The 21,120-nt window shown below is 44.3% G+C and overlaps 1 protein-coding gene across 1 annotated transcript; it reads left to right on the forward strand.

The window, feature by feature from the left end:
* Window positions 1–722: 722 nt before the first annotated feature.
* LOC144593859 (ADP-ribose glycohydrolase OARD1-like) lies at window positions 723–18,560 on the forward strand. The gene is given in 7 exon segments (XM_078399978.1): window positions 723–743; window positions 745–807; window positions 1,758–1,823; window positions 2,310–2,469; window positions 8,364–8,422; window positions 14,055–14,167; window positions 17,827–18,560. Coding segments are annotated over 7 exon segments (585 nt in total). The 3' UTR covers window positions 17,930–18,560.
* Window positions 18,561–21,120: the final 2,560 nt, after the last annotated feature.

Below are 21,120 nucleotides of genomic sequence, written 5' to 3' on the forward strand. Positions count from 1 at the left end.
GTGAATGAGAAAATGGGATCACATAGTACTCGTGTAAATGGGTAATCATAATTTGCATGCTTGGTGGGCCGAAGGGTCTGTTTCCATGCTGTATCTCTAGAACTAAAATACTAAAACTAAATAAAATAACTATTCTCAGCACAAACTCCTGGATTGTAATAAAGACCCAGGTTCATTCAAATCTGCTGTATTTGTCTAATCTGAGCAGAATGTTATTCCAGGCCCATCTTAAGAGCTTCCTCTGTTTAGGGGTAATTAGAGATGTTAAATAAAGGCCAGCTTTGCTAGCAGCATCCACATCCGGCAGATGAATAAATAAAAGAAACCTGATCCAATACTGAGCTTCCTTTCATCTTGTGTAAATGTTCGGATTATGTATTGTAATGTCCTTATCTGCAAAAAATCTTGCTGTGAAAGGGGGCTTAAACAAAGTGCAGGGCTAGTAAACCAGAGCAGAAAAGGGTGAGTGAGTTTTGTGTTCGATAGTGAGGAAGAAGGACTGCAGTTGTGACTGAGAAGAAATTATAAAAGGAGAGTCTGTTGCCAGGATTAAGGACAGGGTAGGGATAGATGGCAGTAAGGTGCCATTTGAAAAATGCTGAAGAAAGACTCCAAATGCTGGAGTAACTCAGCGGGATAGGCAGCATCTCTGGATAGAAGGAATGGGTGACGTTTCGGGTCGCGACCCTTCTTCAGCCGTGAATGCTTACAGTTGTACAAAAATGCTGATGATGACAGTGAATGGGCTGGGAGTTGAAAGTGGTGGCAGCAACAGTGCTGCTTGCTGTTCAGAGACTGCATAGCAAGGTAAATAAATTAAGCAATTTAAGCAAATTTTGAAAGAATGAATTGGGAAGGAAATAAATTTGACATTGAAACTAGCTGAGGAGTTTTTAAAATTCATGTGTATTCAGGAATGTATTTTTTCAAATTCGAACTATGTCATGTCTACCCCATGGTGATTAAATTAGACCAATGACAACACGTCATTTTGTCATTGCAACATTATTTACGCCTGCCTGTAACATTGGATCATTTTTCTTCAACATTTTGAACTAATCCATTACAAGCATGTGTAGAAAGGAACTGCAGATATTGGTTTACACCAAAGATAGACATAAATGGTGGAGTAACTCAGCGGGACAGGCAGCATTTCTGGATAGAAGGAATGGGTGACGTTTCGAGTCGAGAAGGGTCTGAAGAAGGGTCTCGAACCGAAATGTCGCCCATTCGTTCTATCCAGAAAAACTGCCTGTCCCGTTGAGTTACTCCAACATTTGTGTCTATCTTTGGGGTAAACCAGCATCTGCAGTTCCTTCCTATACAAAGTCGTACAACAAATTTCAGGATGTCGGAAAGAAATTGAACCATAGTAGCCAATGGAAAGAATCTCAGAGTTACAAGGAACTGCAAATGCTGAAATCTTGAGCAATATACTGCGTGTTGGAGTAACTCAGCAGATCAGGCAGAATCTCCTATATCATTAACTTAAAAATAACATAACCACCTAACCCTAAAATTTCAACTGAAAGAGAATTTCTCAAAAATGCAGAACTGGCTCAGTACAACTCTGAGATAACAGTCCAGATTTAAGCTCAAGTCTCTCACAATTGCTTGAACCTCAGATATCATTTTGACTTCTGACTGAAATACTCAGAGAGAAGGCTGTGATTATTTCAGTCAGAGTTGCAACTATCAGTGGAAAATTACAATGGATAATCCAGTTAATAAAATATTTATTTTGTTGTTTAATAAAGGAAGGACTAACGGAAAGAAAAGGAAACAACATGGCTAATTCTGCAGACACGCCACTGGAGGGCAATGTAAGTATGGATACCAGTGACCAAGTGCATTTCACAATGTCTTCTGCTGTGTCTCCACAAATGCCGGGAACTATCTCCTCTGGGGCATTCAAAATCATTTGGAGCGAAAGAAATATTGCCTTTTGGAATTGAAATATGTGAAAACACAGCCACGAAGGAACTTGCTATTCTAAAACTGATTTATCAGAGCATTTGAAGAGACCTTTGAAGTGTTTTATTGTTAAAGTTCCCAAGTTTTTGCAACAGCCAGAGATACTTTGACTGTTAATAATAATGGTCTCATAATTAGTAAGTTACCAAGTTAATATGTCGACTAAAATTAATCGGAACAGCCTTTTTCTATTTCTATTCTTTTGCCGGTTTCGTTTATTTTAAAGGCTTTGCAAACTAAGAGTTATCAATTAAAAAAAAAAAGTAACCTGAAAGTAAGACCGAGCAGCAGGTTTTTCATTATTCTAATCATCTAAAATGTCTTATCATTGGTAGCTACAGCGCTTCAAGATCTGTTATATGCAAGGTGATCTATTTTCATGCCCAGAAAAGGATGCGTTGGCACATTGCATCGGCGAAGATTGTAACATGGATGCAGGAATAGCAGTCTTGTTCAAAAGAAAATATGGATGTGTCGAGGAACTACAGAATCAGAGTAAGAAAATTGGTATTATTAGAAATAACCTTTCACCAGAGGAATGTTTTTCTCAGATCCACCTGAATCTTTCACTATAGGAAAGGAAAAAAGACACAAAGTGCTGGAGTAACTGAGCGGGTTTGGCAACATCTCTGAAGACCATGTTCTCTAGAGATGCTGCCTGATCCATTGAATTACTCCTACACTTTGTGTCTTTTTTGTTGTAAACCAGCATCTGCAGTTCCTTGTATCTACTATAGGAATGGATGCATTTCTGCCATTTTCTTAAATTAAATGAATTCATTAGTCTTTCAAAAGCAGTTATTTCTTTCAGGTACTCCATTTGAAGTAGGGCGGCACGGTAGCGCAGCGGTAGAGTTGCTGCTTTACAGCGAATGCAGCGCCGGAGACTCAGGTTCGAACCTGACTACGGGTGCTGCACTGTAAGGAGTTTGTACGTTCTCCCCGTGACCTGCGTGGGTTTTCTCCGAGATCTTCGGTTTCCTCCCACACTCCAAAGACGTACAGGTATGTAGGTTAATTGGCTGGGTAAATGTAAAAATTGTCCCTAGTGGGTGTAGGATAGTGTTAATGTACGGGGATCACTGGGCGGCACGGACTTGGAGGGCCGAAAAGGCCTGTTTCCGGCTGTAGATATGATATGATATGATATGAATGGTCAACCTAATCTCCTGTTTCATTATTTATTTTATTCCTTGTTTTTGTCTTAAACAACATTTTAGTATATCAAATGTTGGCATGGTTTTTACTTGTCTTTAATTGATAATGTTATTTGCATAAAATCTTTCTTCACCTGAATCTCCTTTTTGCCTATTATATATGCCTCCCCTTGCCCCCACCCACATTCTAAACCTTGCATAGTTGGTGGTAACACATTTGTACCTCAAAAAGTTAAAAATAATCAATGTGAGTTTTCTAAAGTCACACATTAAATTCCCATGTTTGTTTTGAAGATCTTCACTCCGAAGTTGTTAACAAAATGAGAAGAAATTGAATGCTAAATGCTGGAAATTATAATAAAAAAAGAACTGCAAAGTAGTTCAGTCAACATTAGAAAGAAAGATATTCTCCACTGGGATACTGATAACCTATTGGAGAAAATATAGCATGATAATTGGGGGAAGTCACAGACCGAGTCTAATGTGAATAATTTAATTCACATGTAAGGCGTGAAGTGGAATTTTGGAACTGAAGCACTGAAAAGAATTGGGCTGTTTAGCAGGCCGTGAAAGATTGATATGTTTGTTTCAAAGGCTGAGGAATGACAAGAAGAAGTAGATCTGTGGACTGCACTCCATGGTTGTGGTTACCTTGGAAAAACCATAACTTCATTAACACCTTTTTGGCATGACTGATAGATGCCCATAGTAGAAGATGAGGGAATGAGATGGAGAATATCAGTACTTGTGTTATGCTTTTATGCCAATTCATAAGAGTTTTGAGATTGCCAGACCTTGAAATGTTAGGTTCCACTGAGCTTGATTGGAAATCATAAATTCTTCCTTTGTTTCATTGAACATAGATAACAATTTTGGAAACAAACTTTTATTGTCTCAAAGGCAATGCTATCAAGCCAAGCTTATTGTTCAAACAAACACTATTATTGTTAGTTTGTGTGTGTGTGTGTGTGTGCGTGCGCGCGTGTATGCGTGTTCATACTGAACTTTTTTTCTCGTTTATTGTTTACAGAGTACTATGTTTACATATTCTTGTGTGCTGTTGCTAGTAAGAATTGTATTGTTTAATCTGAGACATATGACAATAAAACACTCTTGGCACAAAGGAGGATGAAAACATAGCCATGCAAACATATACATAAGATTTCATTCATGAAGTTTATAGAAATAGGTTCTTATTGATAAATCTTTATCTGACTTTGACTCATTCAGATACATTGTAATTATACTTCTCATAGCAATGTCACTTAATTTTGTTTCAATAAGTATTTCCCCGAATATGAATTAAATATGTAACTAGATTTAATATGGGTTAAAGGCTTTAATTAGTTTGTTAATAAAGGCCCCTGGTTGCTCATGGGGTTTCAATATATTACATGGATATCAATGATTAACATTTTAGTGGAAAAAAATCGTCTCATGTTTTCTGATGAAATGTTATTGATAAAAATCATTAAATCTGCATTCATCTGTACAACCTGATCTGAGCAGTTTCAACATTTTTATTTCAATACAAATTTCCAGCATTCACAGTTTACTTTGATCATATTTCTAATCTGCACAATAGACAATAGGTGCAGGAGTAGGCCATTCGGCCCTTCGAGCCATTCAATGTGATCATGGCTGATCATTCTCAATCAGTACCCCGTTCCTGCCTTCTCCCCATACCCCCTGACTCCACTATCCTTAAGAGCTCTATCTAGCTCTGTCTTGAATGTATTCAGAGAATTGGCCTCCACTGCCTTCTGAGGCAGAGAATTCCACAGATTCACAACTCTCTGACTGAAAAAGTTTTTCCTCATCTCTGTTCTAAATGGCCTACCCCTTATTCTTAAACTGTGGCCCCTGGTTCTGGACTCCCCCAACATTGGGAACATGTTTCCTGCCTCTAATGTGTCCAACCCCTTAATAATCTTATACGTTTCGATAAGATCCCCTCTCATCCTTCTAAATTCCAGTGTATACAAGCCTATACACCTAATACACCTTTAAAACTTTTAGTGCAGTGCTATCTCAGTTTGTTTTGCGGCCGTGTTTAGATATCAACTAGACCAAGGGGACCCGTTGGGCGCAAATCTCTCCTGCATTGGTGCAGCACCCTCTCCTCCCCCCTCCCCCACCTTCTCCCCCTCCCCCCCACACTCCTCCCTTCCTCCCCTCCCCTCCTTCTCCTCCCCTTCCCCTCCCCCCCCACTCCATCCTCCTCAACCCCCTTATCCTCCCCACCCTCCCTCTCTCCCATCCGAAGAGATAGATTTAAACTTTAAAATGTGAACAACTTTAAAAATATAACTCCGATTTCAATGAAACTTCTTCCATTAGCACCAAAGGGATGACAGTGAGTAAGATGAGCCTAAAATTGTCGCGCTATCGTGTACCGTTTTGGCTGTAGTTCAGGAACAAACAAACGAGAGTCTTAGTATATAGACGTAAACCAATGGGTTAGATGCTGATCTGAGGGGGTCCGTCTCCAACAGACCCCCTCCTCTTGGACCTCCCCGGTTGGCCAACTATCCTCACTAGAACTTTTCATCTCCAACTGCCGGCGTGACATTAACCGCCTCAAATTCTCCACTCCCCTGACTAACTCTAACCTCTCCCCTGCTGAACGTGCAGCCCTCCACTCACTCCGCAACAACACGGACTTGATCATCAAACCCGCTGACAAGGGAGGTGCTGTGGTAGTCTGGCATGCTGACCTCTACCGGACCGAGGCCAGACGACAACTCTGACACCTCTACCTACTTATCCCTGGACCATGACCCCCACCGACAAACACCAGACCTTTATCATCAGCACCATCACGGACCTCACCATTTCCGGCGATCTACCCTCCAATGCCTCCATACTTATAGTTCTCCAGCCCCGCACGGGCCGATTCTACCTCCTACCCAAAATCCATAAACAGAACTGTCCCGGCAGACCCATTGTCTCTGCCTGCTCATGCCCCACCGAACTTATTTCCACCTACCTCGACTCCATCCTATCCCCCCTGGTTAAAACCCTCCCCACATACGTCCAAGACACCTCACACGCTCTCCATCTCCTCGATAACTTCCGGTTCCCAGGCTACCACTCCCTTATCTTTACCATGGATGTCCAGTCACTCTACACTTCCATCCCCCACAAGGATGGTCTCGAAGTCCTCCGTTTCTTCCTCGACCGCAGAACCAGCCAATCCCCATCTACCAACACTCTCCTCCGCCTAGCAGAGCTGGTTCTTACCCTCAACAACTTCTCCTTTGACTCCTCCCACTTCCTCCAAACCAGAAGCGTAGCTATGGGCACTCGCATGGGCCCTAGCTATGCCTGCCTCTTTGTCGGGTACGTCGAACAATCCGCGTTCCGGGCGTACACCGACCGGCCCCATCCCCGAACTCTACCTCCACTACATCGACGACTGCATTGGTGCTACCTCTCGTACCCATGCAGAACTCACTGACTTCATACACTTCACTTCCAATTTCCATCCTGCCCTTAAATATACCTGGACTATCTCCGACATCTCCCTCCCGTTTCTGGACCTCACCATCTCCATCACAGGAGACAGACTAGTGACTGACATCTACTATAAACCCACTGACTCGCACAGCTATCTGGACTACACCTCATCCCACCCGGTCTCCTGCAAAAAGTCTATCCCCTACTCCCAATTCCTCCGTCTACACCGCATCTGCGCCCGGGATGAGGTGTTTCACACTAGGGCGTCAGAGATGTCCTCATTCTTCAGGAAACGGGGCTTCCCCTCTTCCATTATAGATGAGGCTCTCACTAGGGTCTCTTCTACATCCCTCAGCTCCGCTCTTGCTCCCCCTCCCCCCACCCGTAACAAGGACAGAATCCCCCTCGTTCTCACCTTCCACCCCACCAGCCAGCGTATCCAACAAATCATCCGCCAAAATTTCCGTCACCTACAACGGGACCCCACCTCTGGCCATATCTTCCCATCCCCTCCCCTTTCTGTGTTCCGCAGAGAATGTTCCCTCCATAACTCCCTGGTCCACTCGTCCCTTCCTACCCAAACCAGCCCATCCCCGGGCACTTTCCCCTGCAACTGCACGAGATGCAACACGTGTCCCTTTACCTCCCCCCTCAACTCCATCCAAGGACCCAAACAGTCTTTCCAGGTGAGACAGAGGTTCACCTGCACCTCCTCCAAACTCATCTATTGCATCCGTTGCACCTGCGCTCGGTCCGCGTTAACCAATCTGATCTCCCGGTGGCTGAGCACTTCAACTCCTCCTCCCACTCCGTCTGACCTTTCTGTCATGGGCCTCCTCCAGTGCCATAGTGAGGCCCACCGGAAATTGGAGGAACAGCACCTCATATTTCGCCTGGGCAGCTTGCAGCCCAGTGGTATGAACATTGACCTCTCCAACTTTAGATAGTTCCTCTGTCCCTCTCTTCCTCTCCACCTTCCCAGTTATCCCTCTATCTTCCTGTCTCCACCTATATCCTTCCTTTATCCCACCCCCCTGACATCAATCTGAAGAAGGGTCTCGACCCGAAACGTCACCCATTCCTTCTCTCCTGAGATGCTGCCTGACCTCCAGCATTTTGTGAATAAAACCTTCGATTTGTACCAGCATCTGCAGTTATTTTCTTATACATTGTAAATAGACCTCGTTATTATTACTTATGGGAGTCAAACATACCTGCTTATGTGATGTGATTAACAATCTTATTCACATTGAGCTACTCCAACTATCTTCAATGGGTCAGACAGCATCTCAGGAGAAAAGGAATAGGTGATCTTTTGGGTCGCGACCCTTCTTCAGAGTCGAGCAGGAGGAATCACAGAGGGGAGCAGCGAGAGGATGATGCAGAACTCTCCTTGGCAAGAGGAGCATTTCTTCAAAGTAGGCTTACGTTGAGATTTAGCAGTGGAGCAGATGAAATGTGTAGGAAGGAACTGCAGATCCCAGCAGACGAAAAGTGTAGGAAGGAACTGCAGATGGTGCAGACAAAATGTGTAGAAAGGAACTGCAGATGCTGTTCGCCTCCTGCTTCTTCTCTTGCTGCTCCCCCTCTGATCCCTGCTGAGTCTGAAGAAGGGTCTCGACCCGAAACGTCACCTCTTCCTTTTCTCCAGAGATGCTGCGTGACCCGCTGAGTTACTCCAGCTTTTTGTCTTATTCACATTGGTTTGTCATCAGGGCATTGTATTTTCATGTTAGCTAAAAGGATTTTTAATTGGTACTTTTTTATTTACAGAAAAAGAAGTTGGGGATGTTGCAGTGCTTCAGAAAGATCAGAGACGCATCTATTATTTGGTAATTGATCTAACATTTTTTTAATTAATTATGAAATTAGATTATTATTTGCTTATTTAATTTATTTAAACATCTTGGAAAGATACAGAATAATTTGCAAATCTAAATACTTTTGTAATGTGTTCCTTTTGATAATCAATTTGGTTTGCAATGGTTCTTCACTATATTTGTTAATCAGATGGAAATCTCCACAATGCCTCTGAAAAATCACTGACTTACTGTTAAGCTAACCTTGATTCAATACCAGATTTCAATGTATATACTCAAAAAGGCCAAATTCCCAAGTTATGGATATGACATTCAAAGGCTATATAAAAATAGAAACAGGAACAGGTGATTCACAACCCTCTTGCCTGCCCTGCGATTTTGACTAACCCTTTTACCTAATTTTCCCATCTTCACCCCTTTCTGCTTTCCGCAGAGATGGTTCCTTCCGAAACTCCCTGGTCCACTCGTCCCTTCCCACCCAAACTACCCCTCTCCAGGTACTTTCCCCTTCAACCGCAGGAGATGCAACACCTGCCCCTTTATCTCCCCCCTCGACTCCATCCAAAGACCCAAACAGTCTTTCCAGGTGAGGCAGAGGTTCACCTGCACCTCCTCCAACCTCATATATTGTATCCGCTGTTCCAGATGTCACTTCTCTACATGACAATAGAAAATAGGTGCAGGAGAAGGCCATTCGGCCCTTTGAGCCAGCACCGCCATTCAATGTGATCATGACTGATCATTCTCAATCAGTACCCCGTTCCTGCCTTCTCCCCATAACCCCTGACTCCGCTATCCTTAAGAGCTCTATCTAGCTCTCTCTTGAATGTATTCAGAGAATTGGCCTCCACTGCCCTCTGAGGCAGAGAATTCCACAGATTCACAACTCTCTGACTAAAAAAGTTTTTCCTCATCTCTGTTCTAAATGGCCTACCCCTTATTCTTAAACTGTGGCCCCTGGTTCTGGACTCCCCCAACATTGGGAACATGTATCCCCACTCTTTGCTTTCTGTCTGTCAACCAACTTTCTATCCATGTCAGTACCCTACCTCCAATACCACGTGCTCTAATTTTGCCCACCAATCTCCTATGTGGGACCTTGTCGAAGGCTTTCTGAAAGTCGAGGTACACCACATCCACTGGCTCTCCCCTGTCAATTTTCCTAGTTACATCCTCAAAAAATTCCAGTAGATTAGTCAAGCACGATTTCCCCTTCGTAAATCCATGCTGACTCGGAACGATCTTGTTACTGCGATCCAAATGCTCCGCAATTTCATATTTTATAATTGACTCCAGCATCTTCCCCACCACTGATGTCAGACTAACTGGTCTATAATTTCCCGTTTTCTCTCTCCCTCCTTTCTTGAAAAGTGGGATAACATTAGCTACCCTCCAATCCACAGGAACTGACCCGGAATCTATAGAACATTGGAAAATAATCACTAATATATATATATATATATAATATATAATAACTACAGCATGGAAACAGGCCTGTCCGGCCCTACCAGTCCACGCCGACCATTCTCCCTGACCTAGTCTCATCTACCTGCACTCAGACCATAACCCTCCAATCCCCTCCTATCCATATACCTATCCAATTTACTCTTAAATAATAAAATCGAGCCTGCCTCCACCACTTCCACCGGAAGCCCATTCCATACAGCCACAACCCTCTGAGTAAAGAAGTTCCCCCTCATGTTACCCCTAAACCTTTGTCCCTCAATTCTGAAGCTATGTCCCCGTGTTGGAATCTTCCCCACTCTCAAAGGGAAAAGCTTACCCACGTCCACAATTTCTAGAGTCACCTCCTTAAGCACCCTGGGATGCAGACCATCAGGCCCTGGGGATTTATCAGCCTTGAGTCCCATCAGTCTACCCAAAACTTTTTCCTGCCTAATGTGGATTTCCTCCAGTTCCTCTGTCACCCTAGGATCTCTGGCCACTAGAACATCTGGGAGATTGTTTGTATCCTCCTTAGTGAAGACAGATCTAAAGTACCGGTTCAACTCGTCTGCCATTTCCTTGTTCCCCATAATAAATTCCCCTGCTACTGTCTTCAAGGGACCCACATTTGCCTTGACTATTTTTTTCCTCTTCACGTACCTAAAAAAGCTTTTACTATCCTCCTTTATATTATTGCCTAGTTTACCCTCGTACCACATCTTTTCTCCCCGTATTGCCTTTTTAGTTATCTTCTGTTGCTCTTTAAAAGAGTCCCAATCCTCTGGCTTCCCACTCTTCTTTGCTATGTTATACTTCTTCCCTTTTACTTTTATGCTGTCCTTGACTTCCCTTGTCAGCCACGGGTGCCTCTTACTCCCCTTAGAATCTTTCCTCCTCTTTGGGATAAATTGATCCTGCAACTTCTGCATTATTCCCAGGAATACCTGCCATTGCTGTTCCACAGTCTTCCCTGCTAGGGCCTCCTTCCAGCCAATTTTGGCCAGCTCCTGCCTCATGCCTCTGTAATCCCCTTTGCTATACTGTAATACTGACACCTCCAATTTTCCCTTCTCCCTCTCAATTTGTAGAGTAAAACTTATCATATTGTGGTCACTGGCTCCTAATGGCTCTTTTACCTCAAGTCCCCTTATCAGGTCAGGTTCATTACATAACACTAAATCCAGAATTGCCTTCTCCCTGGTAGGCTCCAGTACAAGCTGTTCTAAGAATCCATCTCGGAGGCACTCCACAAACTCTCTTTCCTGGGGTCCATTACCAACCTGATTTTCCCAGTCTACCTGCATGTTGAAATCTCCCATGACCACCGTAGCATTACATTTGTGACATGCCAATTTTAGCTCCTGATTCAACTTGCACCCTATGTCGAGGCTACTGTTTGGGGGCCTGTAGATAACTCCCATTAGCGTCTTTTTACCCTTGCAATTCCTCATCTCTATCCATACTGATTCTACATCTCCTGATTCTATGTCACTCCTTGCAAGGGAGTGAATATCATTCCTTACCAACAGAGCTACCCCGCCCCCTCTCCCCACCTGCCTGTTTTTTCTGTACATTATGTACCCCTGAATATTCAGCTCCCAGCCCTGATCCTCTTGTAGCCATGTCTCAGTGATTCCCACAACATCATACTTGCCAATGTCTAACTGAGCCTCAAGCTCATCCACTTTATTTCTTATACTTCGCGCATTTAAATACAACACTTTAACTTCGGTATTAACCTCCCCTCTCACACCAGTCACAATTGGCCCTGACCTTACACTCATATCCCTTCTAGAACTTCCCTTCCCATTCATTCGAGAGTCCTTTACTCCTGTATTCGCTTCCCCTTTAACTCCATCTTCATATTCCCAATTTGTCAACCCCTCCCCCCCACTACTTAGTTTAAAGCTACGCTTGTAGCGCTAGCAAACCTGCCTGCCAGAATGTTGGTTCCCCTGCTGTTAAGGTGTAACCCGTCCCTTTTGTACAGGTCACCCCTACCCCTGAAGAGATCCCAGTGGTCCAGAAATCTAAATCCCTGCTCCCTGCACCAGCCCCTCAGCCATACATTCATATCCCCGATCTCTCTGTTCCTGCCCTCACCAGCACGAGGTACAGGCAGCAGTCCAGAGATAACCACCCTCGACGTCCTACTTCTCAGTCTTCTTCCTAACTCTCTAAACTCACGCTGCAGTATCTCCTTCCTCTTCCTCCCGACATCGTTCGTTCCCACGTGCACAACTACTTCCGGTTGATCACCTTCCCTCGCTAGGATGTTCTGAAGCCGCTCCGTGATGTCATGAACCCTGGCACCAGGGAGGCAACAAACCATCCTCGACTCCCGCCTGTCACCACAGAATCTACTGTCCGTACCTCGGACAATGGAGTCACCCACTACTATGGCTCTTCCTGACTTCGGTCTCCCCAGTCGAGTTTCCTTGCCTGGGTTAGAACCGCCAACACAACTGCCGCTCGGACTGGAAGCGTCTTCTGCCCCAACAGTTCCCAATAGGGTGTACCTGTTTGCAATAGGCACAGCCACCGGGGTCTCCTGTAGTCCACGTTCGCTCCCCCCGAAACGGTCTCCCATCTTCGCTCGACCTGGACCCTTGGCATGACAGCCTCGCAGTAGGTCCTGTCCAGGAAACTCTCGCATTCCCGGATGGCCCTGAGGTCATCCAGCTGCTTTTCCAACTCCGCCACACGTCCAGTCAGGAGCTGCACCTGGACACAGTTCTTGCAGGTGTAGCTCCCAGAAGCTCCATCAGTGTCTCTACCTTCCCACATCCTGCAGGAAACACACTGCACCAACTTGTGCGCCATCACTTCGGTGTCAAAAACAATTCCGGCTCAAAAAACAAGCGTAACCTCCTCACCTCAGCCTCCTCACCGAAAGACTCGCTGCCAAAGACTCGCACTTTTCTCACAGGGCACTTCCCTCAACAAAGCTGTACCTCTTGTGCAAGCCTTGCTTATATCAGCCACTAAATTACTTAAATGGCCAATTTACCAATCGTCTGCTTTAATTGATCAACCAATCTCACTTCTATGCTGCCTTCCTGACCAGTTTGGAGTTATGCGCTCTTTTTAATCTGCCTTTTCCACTGCAATTGCCACTTACGTTTGTTCTCAGCCAATGGGCGTCCTTGCTCTGCTCCCGGACTTTTCAAACTGACTACTAGCGTCCTCTTGGCGCTCTTTTTAAACTGCCTTTTCCACTGCAATTAGCACTTACTTTTGTTCTCAGCCAACGGGCGTCCTTGCTCTGCTCCCGGACTTTTCAAACTACATCGGCGAGACCAAACGCACGCTCGCCGATCGTTTTGCTGAACACCTTCGCTCAGTCCGCCTTAACCAACCTGATCTCCCGGTGGCTCAGCACTTCAACTCCCCCTCCCGTTCCCAATCTGACCTTTCTGTTCTGGGCCTCCTCCATTGTCAGCGTGAGGCCCAGCGCAAATTGGAGGAACAGCATCTCATATTTCGCTTGGGTAGTTTACACCCCAGCGGTATGAACATTGACTTCTCTAACTTCATATAGTCCCTGCTTTCCCTCTCTCTCCCCTCCCCCTTCCCAGTTCTCCCACTAGTCTTTCTGTCTCCGAGTACATCCCATCTTTGTCCCGCCCCCCTGACATCAGTCTGAAGAAGGGTCTCGACCCGAAACGTCACCCATTCCTTCTCTCCCGAGATGTTGCCTGACCTGCTGAGTTGCTCCAGCATTTTGTGTCTACCTTTTACCTATGTGCCACTTGCCTATATCAACTGTATATCTTTTGATTCCTTTAATATCTATAAATCTATATCTTGAATATACTAATTGTCTGTAGCTTTCTAGACCTTGTGTAAGAATTCAAAAAAAATAAATCACCATCCTTATAGTGAAGATTTTCTTCTCTTTGTGGTCCTTAATGGCCAGTCCTTTATTCTGAGACTGTGATCTCTCGTTGGAGATAGGGCAGGGGAAGCAACTAAGCAATCAAGCACTGTAGTAATTCCGTATGTTTTAATTCGAGTTTACTTGTCGTATTCAATTTTGCAAGGGGGTCCTTGATTGGTGATGTTCTGAACCTGGATGATTCATTGCATTTGAACATAAATCTTAGAATATCTTTATTTTTTATGCTTCTTGATCATAATTACCAGCCTAGACCGTTAACAGAACATGCCCAATATTAAATGATGTATTTCTCTCTAGATCACCAAAAAGCTGGCATCAGATAAGCCTACGTATGACGATCTGCAGAACAGCCTCATGGCCATGAAGGACCACTGCATGGATAATAGCATTCTGAGGATCTCAATGCCCAAGTAAAAATAATGGATGCATTGATTTATTGCGAGTACACAGTAGAAATATTTGTGGATATCCTTGGTAACTGTCCTTCCTTCCAGCTTGTTGTTCTCTGCTGTCCCAGCTTGTTGTTCTCTACCCTCCACAGCGTTGGGAGAGTGGGATGTCTTGAAGGCCAGTGTGGGGAACACAAGGTTGTAGAACTGCCAGGACTCTGTGTGTGTGTGGGGGGGGGGGGGGGGGGGGGGGGGGAGGCTGAGCTATAGGGAGAGGTTGAGCAGGCTGGGACTTTATTCCTTAGAGTGCAGGAGGATGAGGGGTGATCTTATAGATGTGGATAAAATCATGAGAGGAATAGATCGGGTATATCTTACCCAGAGTAGGGGAATCAAGGACCAGAAGACAGTTTTAAGGTGAAGGGGAAAATATTTAATAGGAATCTGAGGGGTAACTTTTTAACATAAAGAGTGGTGGGTGTATGGAACGAGTTGTCAAGAGGAGGTAGTTGAGGCAAGGACTATCCCAACATTTAAGAAACTGTTAGACAGGTACATGGATAGTCCAGGTCTGGAGGGATATGGGCCAAATGCAAGCAGGTGGGACTAGTGTAGCTGGGCCATGTTGGCCGGTGTGGATATGTTGGGCCGAAGGGCCTGTTTCCAAACTCAATGACTCTAAACTGGTCATAGTTATGGAGATGGTAAAGTGTAGAGCTGTAACAGTTGAACATATCAAATTCGAGGCATCAGTGATACAAATCTTCATTAGGTTTAGAGGGCGCCACACTCGTGTAGAACTATTGCCTCACGGCGCCACAGACCCGGGTTCGATCCTGACCTTGCATGTGGTTGGTGTGGATTCTGTGGGCCGAAGTGCCTGTTTCCATGCTGTACCTCTAAACTAAAAATGAAACTAAATGTATTTCACAGGTACGGTTGCCAACTGTCCCGTATTAGCCGGGACATCCCGTATTTTGGGCTCAATTAGTTTGTCCCGTATTAGTAGGGTTGCTAACTTCCTCATTCCCAAATAAGGTTCAAAGGGTGATGTCACCGCCCCGCGCCCCACGTGACCTCACCCAGCCAGCGGCCACGTGCTCCCACTCCACCCATGGTGGCCGCCTGGGCCGGGAGGCGGGTTGCTTAGCATTGGTGGAGTGGGAGCACGTGGCCGCTGGCTGGGTGAGGTCACGTGGGGCACGGCGCGGTGACGTCACCTTGTCCCGTATTTGGGAGTGAGGAAGTTGGCAACCCTATTCACAGGAGAGCCTGAATTTATGCAAAAGCATGAATATGGCGAAGAAAGACCACCCTCACTGCAAACCAAGTGTTGGCTGCATGAAAAGTCTTCAGAACCAGCCGTTTTGTCCCAGTCACAGGAAGTTGATAATGCAGAATGCAAGGAAATTATCTTGCTTTGAAATAACACTGTGTTGAAACAACACAGCTTGTTGAGAGCTGACAGGTGCTCTTTTCATAAAGACTGAACACAGTTGATATGAGTGATCTCTGAAATCTGCTCAGTCTGATTTTGCAACTTTAGCTGGCACGTTGTTTAGACAGCTAGTTGGGAGTTTTGTAGTTTCAAAGGAAGTCAGGTGAAATAAATGTTAAAATGAGTAGAATAAACTACCAGGAATTTGTTTTGGTTCTCTTATTTCTTCTTTTCACTGAAGATATAGTTCTGTGTGTAGATATATTGATAGTCTCATTGTATGCAGTGACACACCCTGAACTAGAAGCCAACACAAAGTTGTTTGTCAAATCAGACTTGTGTTATGAGGGAATTGTCGGGAATTTTTTGGCATTTTTGTATTACTTTATTCTTATCGTTACTACTGTAGCACAGTGCTTTCCCAAAATCAGCTGAGCACATGAATAAAATCATTTACTAGAGGGCTTTAAGAGGAGAATGGTGAATAAAGTATTTGAAGGACAATGACTTATCTCAGAAAGATAATGCAAATACGTTAGCATCTGGGTCATTGTCTGTCCATCCTTATGCAGGGTTTGGGTTGTTGGTGGTACAACTGCTTCAAGGGTGTCATTTTTGAGTCCCGGCATCATTGTTTGCATAATTTATCTCTTTTTAGCCATTGTATGGCTGGAAAGCTAAATAAATCTTTCAGGTGTTGTTTTTTTTCATCCTGTTCACTGACTCCCACTTCATAAGCCTGATTCTATGGATATCCTTCCTGGTTTCATTGCATTGAGACCCAACGTTCCAAAGTGCATCATAGAATCACAAAAATTGATGGCAACACTATTTAATGTGTCATGTCTACCTACTCCAGCCAGAAATAAAGCCAATAACGTTACTCTGCTTCCCAGCTGTCACTCTGTTGCCTGTAAACTACAGTTCCTCAAGTACTGAAGTGTTGAGGATTTCTGCCTCCACCACTCTTTCAACCGGTGCTATCTCTGCCATTTGGGAGAAAATGTTTTAACACAACACCTCCAATTTCTTCCATCAATTAACTTAAATCAACGCCTCCAAGTTATTGACCATTATGTCCTAGTTCCCATTCACCCATTCCCTCTCTCCTAGATGCTGCCTGACCTGCTGAGTTACTCCAGCATTTTGTGATACCGACCATTATGTCCTAGTTCATCCTGTATAAACTACATACTTCAATTAAGTCTTGTTTCAATCTTCATAGTGGTCTGTACAACAAATTTTATATCCTCTGAAGAAGGATCCTGGCCTGAAATGTCGCCCATCCATTCTCTCCACAACTGCTGCTTGACCTGCTGAGTTTCTTCAGTAGTTCAAGATTCCAGCATCTATCTGCAAGTTATTGTGTCTCCAAATATCATGTCCTTATTCTTTCTGTGCATTTACTTTCAGTTTTTCTATAATTCTAGTGATTTCCTGCAGCAAACCTAGGAAGGTTACTTTCAGTTGCTGCCCTCAGACTTAAACTTCCCGAACTCAGGAAGTTGTCCAAGGTTGAACTAGACTTCTTGCAACCTCTTCATCATTGTGTGGTTCCGATTTTAATACAGATTCACCACCGAATTTCCAGCAACTGATCGCCTGGGGCCTCCTTTAATCTGGACACAAGAGCGCACTTGTAATCCTCCCCCCCCCACCCATCCGGAAGTCCCCCGAAAATGTGGTGCCCAGGCTGGCTGGGGTGGGTGATCACGACCTCATTGGGGCTTCAGCGGCCAGGGCTCTGGAATTCCAGCCCGGCCGGAGCTGGCAGATCTGTTCCCACAGCTGACTTACGTGGCCAGTGGATGGGTCGAATTTGCACCCGTGGCTCTGGAACTCCAACCCGACTGGAGCCGGCAGATTCACTCCCATAAGCCAAACTTCACAGCAGGCCAGACCTCAGCTCCCCCAAAGCCGTGACCTCTGTTGGTTCGGCCAAATGGATAATATGTCAAAGCTCCGGAACCAAGGTGAGCGGAAAATTGGTGGTGGACCTGTAGCTCTATTATCGGTCTCTATTGCAGTCACCTTAGCCCTGAGTGGTGGAATTCTCTTCCTACACCTTAACCTGGCTGCCCATATTACATCCTTTGAGATGCTCCTCGGTTATCTGTCCTGATATTTCTTTCTATGTGTCAATCTGCAGATATTATTTTGTATGTTTACTGCTTTTCACTTCATTAGAAGCCTAATTCAGTATCTGAGTCGATTGCAACAAACATTGCTACTTTCTCTGCAGGATCGGATGTGGACTAGACGACCTGAAGTGGGAGAAAGTTTCTGCGATACTTCAAGAGGTCTTTAAAAAGACAAATATTATAATCACGGTGTACTCTCTGTGAGAATATCATTGTCATATGTGTAACACTAATCAGTATTCTTTACGGATATTTCTGGGTACAGATAGGCATGAAATGTTGGCAGGTATTTCTTTGGTTACCTGTTTGATTCCAATTGTTTGGTAGTTTGTGGTTTCTGTCTCTGTTGGCAGGACTGGATATCTTAGTGTTTAATCATCTACCACAATCACCATATTTGCAATAACTCATTTCAATGCTGCCTATTCCACAATTCCTATAATGCCCCCACAGTTTGGGAGAAACACAAGCAATTCATTTTTGTTAGAGTAATTTTGTCTGAAATATTTGAGAATTCCAGAATCTTTTTCAGTCTGAGATTTATCAATGTGGCAAGCAATCTAGCACTAAGTCAAACACAACATGAATGAAGCTGTTCTCTTGTCCTTGCGTATGAATTGTTGAAAATTAAAATCTTTTGTTGAAACTGCTGTTGCCATTTTTTAAATGTTATTTGCATTCAATTTTATTAAACTTAAACAGACCATTTTACACAAGCATGTTTTCACTGCATCCTGTTAACATTGATTTTGGTTCCTTTCTTCATTGTGTTTCTCTTCATGTTAAATTATTGGAGTTTTTCATCTCAACCACGTTCCATATTCACAACAATGAATAAAGAAGTTTCACTTGAATTTATTGTTAGACTTGTTAGGGGCTGTCTTGTATTTATTTGTTCATGTTCTATGCTCCTTCCACTGTGGAAACATCAAGGCAAGACAAGGCAATGCAAGACAAGGCAAGGCAAGCATTGTAGGCAAGGCAAGGAAGGCAAGGAATGGCATAGAAGGCAAGGAAAGGCACGGAAGGCTAGGAAAGGCATGGAAGGCAAGGCAAGGCATGGAAGGCAAGGAAAGGCATGGAAGGCATGAAAGGCAAGGCAAGGCAATGCATGAAAGGCAAGGCAAGGCAAGGCATGGAAGGCAAGGCATGGCATGGAAGGCAAGGAAAGGCACAGAAGGCAAGGCATGGAAGGCAAGGCATGGAAGGCAAGGCATGGAAGGCAAGGCATGGAAGGCAAGGCATGGAAGGCAAGGCATGAAAGACATCAAAGGCAAGGCATGGAAGGCACTGGAAGGCAGGGCATTCTACGACATTGAAGGCTAAGCTAGGTAAGGCAATGCATTGATGCAAGACAAAGCAAGGCATTAAGGCAGGGCAAGGCATTGATGTCAAGATAAGGGAAGGCCTTGGAGGAAGCATCCTATAAAATTTCTCCATAATTATAAAGATCTCTTTTTCTTTTCTTTAAAACCCCCTGGTTCTGGCACCATCAATGCAAATTTTTTCTGCACTTTCTGCATCCTTTTAATAATACGGTGATTGGAAATGTGCACATTATTCCCAGCTGTAATCTAACCAGGGTTCTATGTAGATTTAACATAAGCTTTCATCTTTAATTCTGTTCTTCCAGTAGCTGTTTGCTACTTTTAATGCTTGTTATCACCATGATACCTCTCTCTTCAGATTCTGAGAAGGTCCAGTCAGTAGCTGGGACACAGTGGGTGAATAAGGCAAACAATGGGTTAAAGCAGACAGCCACTGAATTAACTTGCCTAGTGAATTTGACTGGCTGCATGCAGAAGTACTGTAAAATGAGTGAATAAAGATGCATAGAGAAAAATGGCTGTGGTTGGTGGTGATCAGCCCTGGGTTGTTTATACAGGCATTCCCTGTACAGGAGATAGACACAAAAAGCTGGAGTAACTCAGCGGGACTGGCAGCATCTCTGGAGAGAAGGAATGGGTGACATTTTGGGTCGAGATCCTGTCTATCTTTGGTTTAAACCAGCATCTGCAGTTCACAAGAACACAAGAAAATAGGAGCAGGAGTAGGCCAACCGGCACCTCGAGCCCGCTCCGCCATTCAATACGATCATGGCTGATCCTACCCCAATCCCCTTCCCACTATCGCCCTTCTTCCCACCCAAAAGAACCGTGTGATCTCCTGGGAGAGGCGAAAAAACGGATAAAAACCCAGGCCAATTTGGGGGAAAAATCCGGGAAATTCCTCTCCGACCCCAAGCTAGGCGATCGAAACTTGTCCAGGAGATTACTCAGGTCTTACTATACTAACAATAGCTCATGTCCACTTCCCTGCCCGCTCCCCGTAACCCCTAATACCCTTGTCTATTAAAAAACAATCTATTTCCGTTTTAAATCTATTTAACGTTCCTGCTTCCACAGCTCCCTGAGGCAGCGAATTCCACAGACTAACCACCCTCTGAGTGAAGAAGTTTCTCCTCATCTCAGTTTTAAAAGAGCCCCCTCTTATTCTAAGACTATGCCCCCTAGTTCTGGTCTCCCCGATCATCGGAAACATCTTTAGCGCATCCACCCGATCAAGGCCCCTCACGATCTTATACGTTTCAATAAGATCGCCTCTCATTCTTCTGAACTCTAATGAGAAAACGTCCCAACCTACTTAACCTTTCCTCATATGTCAACCCCCTCATCCCTGGAATTAACCGTGTAAACCTTCTCTGCATTGTCTCCAGAGCAAGTACATCCTTTCTTAAATATGGACACCAAAACTGCACACAGTATTCAAATGCGGTCTTACCAATACTGTGTACAGCTGCAGCAACACATCCCTACTTTTATACTCTATCCCCCTGGCAATCAAGGCTAAGACTCCATTGGCCTTCCTAATCACTTGCTGCACCTGCATACTAACTTTTTGTGATTCCTGTACTAGTACCCCCAGGTCCCTTTGCGTTGTATTACCACACAGCTCCTCCCCATTTAGAAAATAACTTTCTTTATGATTTTTTTTCTCCAAAATGCATAACTTCACCTTTATCAGTATTAAATTTCATCTGCCAAGTCGCTGCCCACTCTCCTAGCTTATCTATATCCTTTTGCAGGCTTTTTCTATCCTCCTCACTCCCTGCTTTACCTCCCATTTTTGTGTCATCTGCGAACTTGGATATATTACACTTGGTCCCCTCCTCTGTCATTTATATCAATTGTAAACAGCTGGGGTCCCAGCACCGACCCCTGCGGAACCCCACTAGTCACCGATTGCCATCCCGAGTATGATCCATTTATCCCAACTCTCTGCTTCCTGTTTGAAAGCCAATCTTCTACCCATGCTAATATATTACCCCCAATCCCATGATTTTTTATCTTAAGTAATAGTCTTTTATGTGGCACCTTATCAAAAGCCTTTTGGAA

Source organism: Rhinoraja longicauda, chromosome 5 (genome assembly GCF_053455715.1).
Source record: "Rhinoraja longicauda isolate Sanriku21f chromosome 5, sRhiLon1.1, whole genome shotgun sequence".
In the NCBI taxonomy this organism is placed as follows: Eukaryota; Metazoa; Chordata; class Chondrichthyes; order Rajiformes; family Arhynchobatidae; genus Rhinoraja; species Rhinoraja longicauda.